The 12,460-nt window shown below is 40.5% G+C and overlaps 2 protein-coding genes across 2 annotated transcripts in view; both read right to left on the bottom strand.

Annotated features, from left to right (window-relative positions):
• Positions 1 to 12,460, bottom strand: part of LOC145453227 (BCL2/adenovirus E1B 19 kDa protein-interacting protein 2-like) — a 213,560-nt gene that overhangs the window by 177,474 nt on the left and 23,626 nt on the right. The window lies entirely within an intron of this gene.
• On the bottom strand, positions 7,103 to 12,405 carry LOC145453233 (ATP synthase mitochondrial F1 complex assembly factor 2-like). Its single transcript, XM_080331216.1, has 7 exons — positions 12,146 to 12,405; positions 11,581 to 11,625; positions 10,738 to 10,883; positions 9,184 to 9,281; positions 8,929 to 9,122; positions 7,355 to 7,470; positions 7,103 to 7,295 (listed from the first exon to the last, which is right to left on the bottom strand). The coding sequence occupies exons 1-7, from the start codon at positions 12,231 to 12,233 to the stop codon at positions 7,158 to 7,160; spliced, it is 825 nt and encodes a 274-aa protein (XP_080187342.1). The 5' UTR covers positions 12,234 to 12,405; the 3' UTR covers positions 7,103 to 7,157.

The following is a 12,460-nucleotide window of genomic DNA, read 5'->3' as shown; positions in this document are numbered from 1 at the left end:
GTATGTCTGGATACAAATATTGCGCAGATGTCAGGTTTGGACCATGCCTGAGCGTATTTCTTTGGTCGATATCAACTCCACATCATGTCTGGATGGAAATGGTCAGGCCTGGTCACTGGTCAGAGCTGACCAGTAACAAACCACTTACAGTTATTTTGGAGTCCTCTGGCAGATTTTGCCTGCTTGCATCACTTAGGCTACTCTAGTGCAGGGTTGTCGAACTCAAGTTGTTTCGCGGGCCGCATTCAAACCTTCAGAACATAGGGGATTAGGGGTTCTATTCAAGCGATACGTTTATTCGCAAACAATGGAATTTGCAAAAATACAAATATTGACTGGTTGAATATAGTTACAAACCGCTAAAACAGGGGCTCTTACGACGATATCAGCATATTTCTATGATCGCCTTGTTTCAGTCGTAATCTGGCGTTAACTCTGCGTATGCTTTGGGAGGAATACAAGAGATTTAACTGTAGACGTGGCCGTTGGAATTCGGTTCATTTAAATCGCGATTCGTTTTCATCTGGTGGTCTGGAACCTTTTCAGTCAGAAGTGATACAGTAGTGCGAACGCAGATATTTGAATTATATTTTTGTAACTACTATATTCTCCATATATTCATGCATGCAACGATTTCACATTGGCGTTTTCGCTTCTTCTAGGTCAATTCTAGGTCAATTCTAGGTCAATTTTTCCATAAAACTCTGAACTCAGTGTTCTCCATTTTGGCTTCCCGGAATTGCGTGTCAATGTCACCGAATTTTTGCTAATACTGCTAGAGTGAAACCACAAAATAATAGGTAAAATGTGGCCTATGCACATATTTTACCTTTGCTGCATTGAGGGATTATTTAATAGAAGTTTCACGGACTAAAAATCTCAACATTTGTTAGAAATATGCAGGATAATACAAGCATTTTTCCATCAAATCGAAATTTTTTCGCGGGTCGGATAAAATCGTCCGGTCGTATGTTTCACACCCCTGCTCTAGTGGCTATATATCTTTGTACTACATCCAATTCTACTTGAAAAAATTTTAAGGAAATAATAATACATTTTTACACTTTGTATTTTGTAAAGTAGAGAGTAGCATTGGCACATGTTTCTATCACGTTTATAAGAATAATTGCCATGATAAATGTTCAAATAGCCTCACACTCCTTGCGAAAAGAGTGTGTATTCACACCCGAAGGGCGGAGAAGAGTGGTACAAGAAAACATAACCTAACTAAGAATTATATAGCGGTCATAAATCCTACGTGCCTATACGTGCATACCATTCTACGTTACTATGAACATGCAGAATTTGGATTAAAATGTTGTAGGCTAGGCTACTGTATTTATACCGTGGTTTAAATCTGAGGTACTTTCAGGTTTTGTGTGTCATGAGTACAGTGTCGTTCAAAAATAACTTTTTTTCCGGATTCCAGCCATTCACTGATTAAATTGTCGGTTTACCCTAAAAATCGTTGCACGCCAAATTTGGTTCAATTCTAACAAGTATATAAGCCACCGCAGAGCCAATTAAAATTTTTAATTTATTAGAAAAAATGTTTTAAAAATTTCAAATTTTCCTGTCAACCCCCAGAAATTGTTGAATTTTCTTCAAAGACGATGCAAAACAAATTTCAATCAATTCCAATTAGTAGAAGCGGAGTTATTTGAGTTTTTCGTTGATAATTCTCGGATTAACTACCAATATACACAATTCCCGAAGAATCCGACACGGCTCGGATTTCGTGCTAATGCGTGAGCCGAACAAAGCGCAGATGGTCGGAGTTTCTCATTTAGCTGTTGAAACAGTATTTACCATGTTTGTCGACTAGCCCTACCTGCGTATTCGATTAAGTTGACCGTCGCAACGCTCTATTTGTATCCGGACATGCTCCGAAGCTAACATCTGCGCATGAAAAAGACGCCAAACCTGATATCTGCGCATTGGTTAGGGCAGTGGTTCCCAACCTTTTTCGACCCATCGCCCCCTTCTCAAGGTCAACACCGATCATCGCCCCCCAAATTTTGTGCACCGATAATTGGGCATACAGGCTGTAATCACCGGCGGGTTGACTAAAGAAAAAAAAAGTCATCTTTCTCTGCTCAGAGCTGAAAATAACGTTTTTTCTCTCCGAATGGCTAGGTGGATGACTAAAAAAAAAGGTCAGCTGTTTTGACGCGTCATCGCCCCCTATCGCCCCCTTCGTAATTTTCGCCCCCCTAGATCGCCAAATCGCCCCCTGGGGGGCGATATCGCCCACGTTGGGAACCACTGGGTCAGGGCATTATATGTTCAATGCTCATATAGGTGCTGATATCTGCGCACCATTTGCATCCGGACATGCTCTGGAGCTGATATCTGCACACCAAAAGAGCTCAGGCATGGTCCAGACCTGATATCTGCACCCTATTTGTATTCGGACATGCTCCGGAGCTGATATTTGCGCACCAAAAGAGCCCAGGTATGGCCCAGACCTGATATCTGCGCACTATTTGTATTCGGACATGCTCCGGAGCTGATATCTGCGCACCAAAAGAGCCCAGGTATGGTCCAGACCTGATATCTGCGCACCAAAAGAATCCAGGTATGGTCCAGACCTGATATCTGCGCACCAAAAGAATCCAGGTTTGGTCCATACCTGATATCTGCGCACTATTTGTATTCGGACATGCTCCGGAGCTGATATCTGCGCACAAAATTCCCCCAGGCATGGTCCGGACCTGATATCGCGCACTCAATCGACCTAGACATGCTTAAGACGTGATATCTGCGCTCTAAACGAAGCGTGACCTTTATATGACCTCGATGTCTGCGGTTTTTGGTGATATCTGCGATATCTGAGTATATCCACAATGATATCTGCGATATCTGAGTATATCCACAGTAGTGATATCTGCGATATCTGCGATACCTGCGATATCTGCGATATCTGAGTATATCCACGGAGCCCCTGGCCCCTGGGTGATCTGGTCTAGTCTGGCTGTAACAGTTCCTAAGCATGCAGGCCCATAGTAATGCATTCTTTCCTGTGATTATTCACCCGGTTCAAATGTCATCGTTCTGATATTATCTGTTTATAAACGTAAACCATACAACCACTGTTTCCAGTCTGGAAACTGCATCAACAACAAACTCGTCACCTAGCGCAACTGCACAGCCTGGGGTCACCCATCTGACCACACAAATGCTATTCTCACGTACAATATTCTGCACACGACAAAGTTTATAGTTATATTTTGTGCCGGTCCCCGTACTGCCGTACATAATACATATATCTCTCATCATATATCTAGCTGAGTTGTTATTTGAGATTCCCGCTGGTGATGTTCAGAGATGAGCGGATTTGAAATTTCTATGTCCTAATCCAATCCAAATCCGAACATTCAAGTCCAAATCCAAATCCTAATCCATAACTTTTTCATATTCAAGTCCAAGTCCAATCCTAATCCGATTCCAACTGGAAATTCAGAAAAAAAAAACTAATTTATGCAATGGAGGGATTCGTAAATTTTCTTTCACAACCAACGATTCACTTGATTCAAGATAACCTAGTAACCATAAGTACATTAATAACTGATCTGAATAAAGTTTGTCGCCATTCGCCACACGACGCTACAGCTACAGTTCCCGTTGCACGCACTAGTTGACTGACTAATGACCACTCTGAGTACTCTTGCAATCCTGATCACACACGCAGATCCAAGGAGCTTTCTTTACTAGCACAGAACAGCCAAATGGTAGTAATAATACAGTCCATCCTCAAGATTACCGGACCACGACTGACCTATCGAGCTCGCTTCCCATGACATGCCGCCCTATTTATTGTCGCTTTCTTTTTTCTATACTATCTTCTTAACTTTCATTCAGTGTGCAATGTGCATGCCTCCTCTTTAGATCGCCTAGGCCAAGGTGGGTGTCAGATTCCATAGACTGCTCCTTGTCGCTTCGACATCTTCCTGTCTTTTCATTGTATCGCATTTTTGTGGTGTATTGAACTGATAAAATTGCTAATAAACCAATGATGATGATGATGATGATGACATTTCAATCTCCCAGAAAAGAGGTAAATCCAATCCAAATCCTAATCCGTTCTGAAAAAAATGTCTAATCCAAATCCAATCCAAATCCGACAAAATTTCACAAATCCTGTTTTTTAAAAACCTAATCCTAATCCATGCTCATCTCTGGTGATGTTGACATGAACTTAGCCACTAGATGGAGAAAGTGATTCCTGTGGTTTTCTATGGCTCGGAGAAGCAGATTGTAAGTATTGTAACATTTGTAACCTTTCGCGAGATTACACGGTCAAGAGACACCGAGGAAAAAAATGCAGAACGTCCTATTCTTTTAATGTGTAGACAAAATCTTACCCGTTCTAGAATACGAGTCGTGCCAGAAACAGTCGTGCCTCAGGTGTAAGATACTCCCTTATTGACCACCTACGTTTAATTCAATGATTTCTACTGTCCCATTCACACATAAAACAAGGATACCTTGTAGTTCTAGATCATTGAACCAGCAGCATATTTATGAGTTCAAAATCAACTCAAAACTTTACACGTTCGCGTACTTAATCCAAATTTGATATTTTCGTAACACCTCTTGATGCCAGTTGTACCAGCTACAGGGATAGAAGCACATTGGTTTGTATTGTGCGACAAAACAGCTGTTAGGCTTGATGCATAAAAAAAGAGGCTAGAATTCACATTTCCCAATGTCTCTATGAGACCTTGAACATCGACACAATAGACTAAAGAGGGTTCGCCGCCAAAGAAGAATGTGTATTCACTATCACGATGCATATACCAAGCAAAAGTGGTGACAGTGCCAAGTAGGCTATATGTTTGACTTTGTCGCTGTATTATTCATTCATTGTGCCGTGCATACCTCCTCTTTACATCGCCTAGGCCCAGGTCTGATTTCAGTTTTCTGATTTCAAAGACTACTCCGAGTCCTTTCGACGCCTTCCTATCTTTTAATTGTATCGCAGTCTTGTGATGTTTTGAAAGGAAGAAAATATTAGTAAATTGATACTGATATCAAAAACTAGGCCTAGATAATGACTTTTTTACATACTTACAAAAAATTACTTTTATTGGAGTAGAAATTCACGCCATTACTTCTACTCCAACTTGAGTAGAAATTAATGCCGATACTTCTACTTGAGTACCTATGATAAGTACTTTGACCACCTCTTGTGAACACACAATGGTCCGGTATGGAATCTCCGTCCTTTTTTTGAAATAAATCCTGCGTGATAGGAGCTTTTTTCGCGTGACAGAGTCGACTGTGCGGCGTGACAAGCAAGGTTACTGACTTCAAATGACTGTGTTACGCCAGTGACAGGAGATCAGATGCTAATAGTTAGCAACTGGCAAGGTGCAAGTACTTTACTGATTACCAGTGAACTCGGCCCTTGGTGAATTCGGCCGGACGAACTCGCAACTTGGTGAATTCGGCCATTGGTGAACTCGGCCATCGGGAAATTTTGTAATAAAAATGCATTAAATATGTATCTCAGATAAAGTAGAATCACGTGCCGGTACCGGTCACCATGATTGGTTACTGGAATGTTTTCCACTGAACTCGGCACTAATCTTGGGATATCCTAACCCCAAGCCACCTCCAATCCCCCTTCCCCCAACCTAATATCCCCCCTTACCTAACATCCCTAACCCTAATCTTGGGATACCCCAACCTAATATCCCCCTTTCCCTAATATTGGGATACCCTTACCCACTTCCAATCACCTTTCCCCCAACCGAATATCCCCCCTTCCCTAACATCCCCACACCATAACCCACCTCCAATCCCCCAACCTATTATCCTCCTTCCCTAATGTTGGGATACCCTAACCCACCTCCAATCTCCCTTTCCCCAAACCCTAATATCCCCCTTCCAAACCATAATATCCCCCTTTCCCCAACCCTAATACTCCCACCCCAACCCTAATATCCGTATCTCCAAAGGCACAAAAAAAACAATTTATTTTGACGTTTATAAATTTTTGTTCGTGTTCGTGGGAAACGTATATTGGTGATCCTTTAAAACTTCGTTATCACATAAAACACAGATATCCATCTTCTTAAAAGTCGTCCGTCCGTCCCACGCCAAGTCAAATCAACACTGAGCCGACCACGCTTGGTCGATGTGCGAACACCGCGTTAACTCCCGCGCTTGCGCAATCCGTGATCACGTGATCTAATCACGCCGTGACTGCGTGATCTACGCATGCCCTGACCTCCTTACAAGATTGCCAATCACTTGATAATACTATTATTAGTTTAATATTTCATAGCTATTGTTAATACACTTTATTACAAAATTTCCCAATGGCCGAGTTCACCAATGGCCGAATTCACCAAGTGCCGAGTTCACCGGCAACCACTTTACCAACAGACAGTAATCAACAGATCCTGGCTGAGGATTAGGTCAAAACATTATATACCACATGCTAACTGGAATGTAGCATTTGGGGTGGCTGAGAACATTGACTTCTTTTCAAATTTTTTTTTTCATTTTTTATAAAATGAAATCAACGACCCGTGACGGCGTGCAGCTGGCGACCAAGTCGGCGTGATCCTGCGTGCCTTGGACACCGATTCCGTACTGGACAATGGTGATAGCTATGACCAAACAGCAAGGAATACGTCACATAACAGGCTGTTTTAGCACTAATATGCAAAATTTTAAATCATAGATTACAAAAAATCCTGACGAGAAAAAAAGCGACTTCGTATTCGTAATCAGCGTACGAAAATTGACTTACCAGTCATCATTTTGGGCCAGATAAGAAAAATCATGTCGACCAGTGTAATCGAACGGCCTGCAATTTTCGAAAATATTGGTATGGCTACTTCGCTGGTGACGACCGCAGAAGTAAATGTAACCATTCTACATACTGACGAAAGAATTCATTCAACGTATTTCAATCCGCTGGATTTTCTGGACGTGCGAGTTTTTTCTGCCACGGAAGTATGTCCTGCCGCCGACCAATACGGCAATCCCTACATTCCACCAATCGTCATTAATATGGTACGAGATGCGGAGCGAGCACCCATTAATGCCACACTACATGCCAAGTGGCGATCAGCAAGGTGAAAACAGATATCGAAGAAATGTATAATGTATGATACGAGAATTCCACATCATGAAACCTGTTGCTACGTAGCAACTTGCTTCACAATATATTCGCTATCTTCAGAACAAGCATGAATAAATAAGGCACATGCAGCAGCTTTGGCACGAGTCTCCAATAGGTTAACGTCATGGTACCACTCTACGTTTCCCCATTTTGAAATCTGGAAAATAAGTGAAGTTTCAAGTACACGCCTAGTGGTGAAAAACTACAATTTAAAACCTGATATTCTTGCTCAAGCATTGACAAACTAACGGCTTCTTCCACAGTGAGATGCCGATTCACCAACGCAAACGCTAATACTAACGACTTCAACGTGTGGACGAGCCTTTCAAACCCTACAAAACACAAACGTCAGAAATGTATTTCCCGTAGTTCAAGCAGAGAAGGTCGAAGTAGTAACGGCTCAAGTACAATTAAAAGGATGAAGTAAGGTTCTACTTGGTGACAAGTAAAATTGCACGGGACACACAAAGCGACTAATTAAAAACGACGAATGGCACCACAAATTACATACCGTCACGAAGGTAACCATGACAAATGAGGCTACATGGCCCGGTTGTTACGCCAATTCCACCCATGAAAGTGATGCTAATATAGCCCACCGTCGCTTTCTACTTGACAAAATCCAATACGAAATTTGCTGCAGTAGAAATAGTCCGAAAACATCATGGGTTGAGTAAGCAGTACAAGTAGACAAATGAAGTAGCCTACCCAACAAAATATATTCTAGTTGAATCAGGCCTACTTTGTTACATAGGGTTAGCATATTTTGGGATAAGGAAAGGGGACACTTTAAAATCAAAAAAATATTTAGATTACAGGACTAGAGAACTGCTGATTCTAAAACTTTTACGGAAAATCTTGTTGCGTTGACGTGTTGGCTAAAAATTAGATATTTTTCCAGTCCTACTACCGAATGACCCGCATTGTAGATTTCACATAATTTATGGCGTTTTTTAGTTGTGCCTGTCCATTAGCCTGGCTGTCAGAGCCATTGAGGGGGACATTTTAGATTTCCTGAAAAAGGAAGACATATGGTAACCCATTGTTGCAGACCCCATCTGAGTTCATATCGAACATAACGATAAAGACATTGGGCCAGGGTGTCATCAAAATCTTGCTAAGGGTCATCGTGGCACCAATAATGATAACTAGGGCAATTTTTTTACCTAAAAAAGACTATGACCAAAAAATTGAAATTTTGACATTTTTTTACTTTAAAAAACTTAATTTTGACCAAATTTTGACCTAACGTATGCAAATTAGGTGTTTTCCCACATAATGCTGGAATTGTACTATTTATCTTCATTCCCGGTCGGAACTGTCTGTCCTTACGAAGTAGTTAGGCCTGAAAAAACGTTTTTGACTCAAAAACTGCCCACGCAGTCTTGGTCAGTTAGGATATTGCGGTACGTTGAGCATAATACCATGTCAACCTATTTGCTTCATTTGAATGTTTATGCTTCACAATGAGCAGACAATGGGCTGTCTACAACGGTAGGCCTATGAAGTAGGTTACAAGCTGTAAAATGTCACCGACAGTGCAAAATCTACGATACAAATGAAATGCAGGTTGCAAAAAAAAATTTGACTTGGTAAAAAATTTTGTCATTTTTTGACCTGAGCTACAATTTTGACAAAATTTTGACTTTGTTTGACATGTCAAAAAAAAATCGCCCTAATGATAACATTTGACACAAGAGGTAAATAATTATTTACATATTACTATATCTACAATGCCTAGTAGTGGACTAAACACGGCAGCTAATATCAGATCATAAAAGTGGTCATACCTGTTACAGACCAAAAGTCGTAAGACATCAGCGTGGCCCTGAAAACGTCGATAGATTCCGAAGGCAGCTCGGGAGGTGTAAAAGTTTTTGTGTAATTCAGTTGGACCTGGTATTGCTTATTCACCCAGTCGATGATCGGACCCCATTCTTTCAGCTGATGAACCGCGAGACCCGGGGGTTCGTCAGAATGGAATCTGAATATCGAATTGTTGATATTAAATCAGAATCGTCGTGACACTGTTTCGTTTCACTTACAGAACTGTGTCCGTTTCAAGGAACTCCATACAAATATCCACTAACGATAATTTCTGTTGTCCGTTTGGCATTTCGACAGCATAGAATGCTAGATTTGTCTGAAATTGAAGAGAAATTGCCCATTCATAATTAAAATTTACAGCAAACACGAGTGACGGTCGTTTTCTGACGGAGACATTCATGAGATTAAGACAAAATTGAGTCAAAATATTTGTTACATTTACGAAGGGAATATTGGATAAATAGAGACCACTTGATCAGTATAATTTCAAATCGAATATCTCCCACTGGCACGACACACGTTTATTAAAGATATTTTTAATTTTGTGGCATGAATCGATGAGTTACAAGTGAAGAGTAGGTTAGCACCAAAGTACTTCCCCTTTTGCAAATTAGTAAAGTTCATTCGGCCTGCTTGCACAACTTACTCAAGTAGTTATGTTTTCGGTCTACTAACACTTCTACTTACAGTATTTCAGAGAAATTTTGTAAGGTAAAAAGTAGTGTTTGAGTGTTTTGTATCATTTTTATGAACGGATTTTTATAACAACTGGGAAAAAAGCCCCTGCAACAGGATTGCTTTCGATTATTATTAACTGCTAAAAGTATGCTACCTGTGAACCAAATCACTCGGGTATTTTTCATAACTAAATTTTCTACTTCAAAGTATATTTTACACATCTGGGAAATCACTATTTTAATCTCTAATTGAGTAGAAATGTATGTCACTTCTACTTTTACATGAGCACCAATGCTTACTACTCATGCATGTGCTCAAGTGGGATTGTAGTTTTCGTTACGCGTTACCAATATGCAAATTCTGTTCAAAATCTTGGTAAAATTCAGAAGTAGGCCTACATACTTCATTGAAAATAGTTTCAAGTTGAATGTAGTGGGGCCATCCCCCCATTAATAAAATCAACAAAGTAGTTCAACTAGAAATTACCTGCCTATCAGAAAGTTGAAGTACAAACTAATCGATTGGAAATTTGGCATGCCACATAAAATGCGGTGAAATCATAGGTCTCAGATAGGCTTTCTAGTATTGGCAAGGCATATCATCTGATTATGAATTGGTGGCGGACTGGCGGGTCTTACCAATAATGTTCTATACAGGATGACATAAACCAAATATTAATAACTATTGCTACACCTTCCAAATCGGGGTAAAGTGTTTGAGGTCATTGACTCAAATTTGTCAGAAATGTTCATGTGTAAAATCAGCATATAAATATTTTAGTGATGTTGTTACTTCTCTTAGCCCAATTTGAGTTTGAAGCTCAAACATACCGGAGTCCTAGGTGAATTAAAAACTCATTCGACATGCCGCACTCCATTAGGAATAGACACCACTGCATTAAAACAGCACAAGGCTTCAAAAGACCATATAATTATGATTTCTTATTGAATTCCAGGAACTATCAACATCAATGATATGTAATATTTTGTACAGATGAAAATAAGATGAAATCCACATTAAGCATATAACAAGAAACACAGGCCAATCACTCCGAAAAATACAGAAGGATAGATATTAGATATACATATACATACCACTGGCATGGTATGAAATTTTAGCACATCCTGCTGTGAATCCCATTCGAGAGCGACAGCGTTTGCCAATGCTTCAGTAGGTAACTTCAGTACATCTCCACTGGGTGATTTTAGCTTCCTTTTATCGAGGTTTACTTCGTATTTATCTGTGCAAAAAAGACTATTGAGCAGTGGTATTCAACCTGGGGGGCGTGAAAGCATCTGATGGGGCGTGAAGAAGCGGTCAACTGAAAAAATTTTTCGCGCTCTACGCGATTTACCTCCAATTCGCGCGTGTTTCTCTATATATAGACCGAATTTCATATTTTTCAATTCTCTCATCAACAGTCATAACCTTCCATGCAATCAAACAATCTGCTGGGGTTGCTAGCATCCAGGTTGGACTTTGTGATATGACGATAAGGGGGACGCGAAATTTTTCACCATCATAAAGGGGGGCGTGTGTCTAAAAAGAGAACCACTGATATAGAGAATGCCGATGGTTGAGATACATCTTTCACAGTGGTTGCTTAAAACATGTCAAATTGCTCATGTTACTGCACTTTAGTAGTGCTCTGACCATTTGTACTTCGAAGCAAGCCCTTAATTTAGTGTAATCGAAAGCGGATTGTGTAGTCTTCTATTCATGATCATTTGTAAGCCGGAAGCATCGAAATCCATAGATCATTATATATCAATGAATTTCTTGTGGTCCCAACCCGGCAACCCCAAGGACAAATGTCCAAAATCAGATAGCCTAGTTCCATATTTTCCAACTTTGCTCTAGAGTTGACCTGGTTTTAGAAAAGCACTTTTGCTTGGACTTGAGTTGATGGGTAAAGGATTTCCTAGCTTATTACACACCTGCATCGTGGCTGATTGAGACAGATTGGTAGAATTTCTTGCGCCCTGAAAAGTACAATACTTTACAACAGATACACTACTTATAGTGCATTTCGAGATGGTTAGAATACAGTTATTAAAAAGTAGGCATGACTATGCAATTGTTTTCAAGTAGAATGTAGAATGTATGTGAAATCCAGAAGTTTAACCAACCTCAACGATATGTTGGTAGGCCTATCTCTGACGTAACGACGGGTTTGCAAACCAAAAACAACTTTGGGATCAAGCTACTACATTCTAGGGACAAGTTATAGTGAGTGTGAGTCGGGGTCCATTAAAGGCTGATGCCAAATTGAATAATAGCTATAAACCAGTCCACATCCAGGGTCCAGATACAACTCCAGTAGCATTTCTTAACAAACTATCGGCCTACGCTGTAACGCACGGGTTTAGTCATTTAACGCTCATATTACTCTTTTTAGTAAAAATATATCGCACCAGGCAAAACAGTGGGCTGGATTAGGCCATGCGAAGTTGACTGACGGACAGAATAAAATTACGTCCTAAAACTACGCTATTCTATTACCTGATATAGTTGAAGAATTTCGACAAACACACAACGAAAGACTTCTAAAATTTTTCGCGACGCTGAGAACTGAGAATATTGGCTTCATGATGTAGCAAAGCTCGTCAAGAAAGGCCAAACGGATGCTATTAAAATATGCAGACCATCAAAGTCAAAACAGCCGCCCGCTTCTTCGTTCTGCAAGACTGCAACCAGACCGGTACGTCTATTTTGTCAATGTCGGCAATGCCGCCAATGTCGGCAATGCAGCCAACCCACCGAGCTATATAAACACCGCGTGAAATAGCCCCCAATTGAATGTAGGTGATTCGTGAG

The sequence above is a fragment of the Botryllus schlosseri genome, chromosome 13 (assembly GCF_051294905.1).
Source record: "Botryllus schlosseri isolate E-star chromosome 13, Bs_hap1, whole genome shotgun sequence".
Taxonomy (NCBI): Eukaryota; Metazoa; Chordata; class Ascidiacea; order Stolidobranchia; family Styelidae; genus Botryllus; species Botryllus schlosseri.
This window is presented reverse-complemented; position numbering and strand designations above follow the sequence as displayed.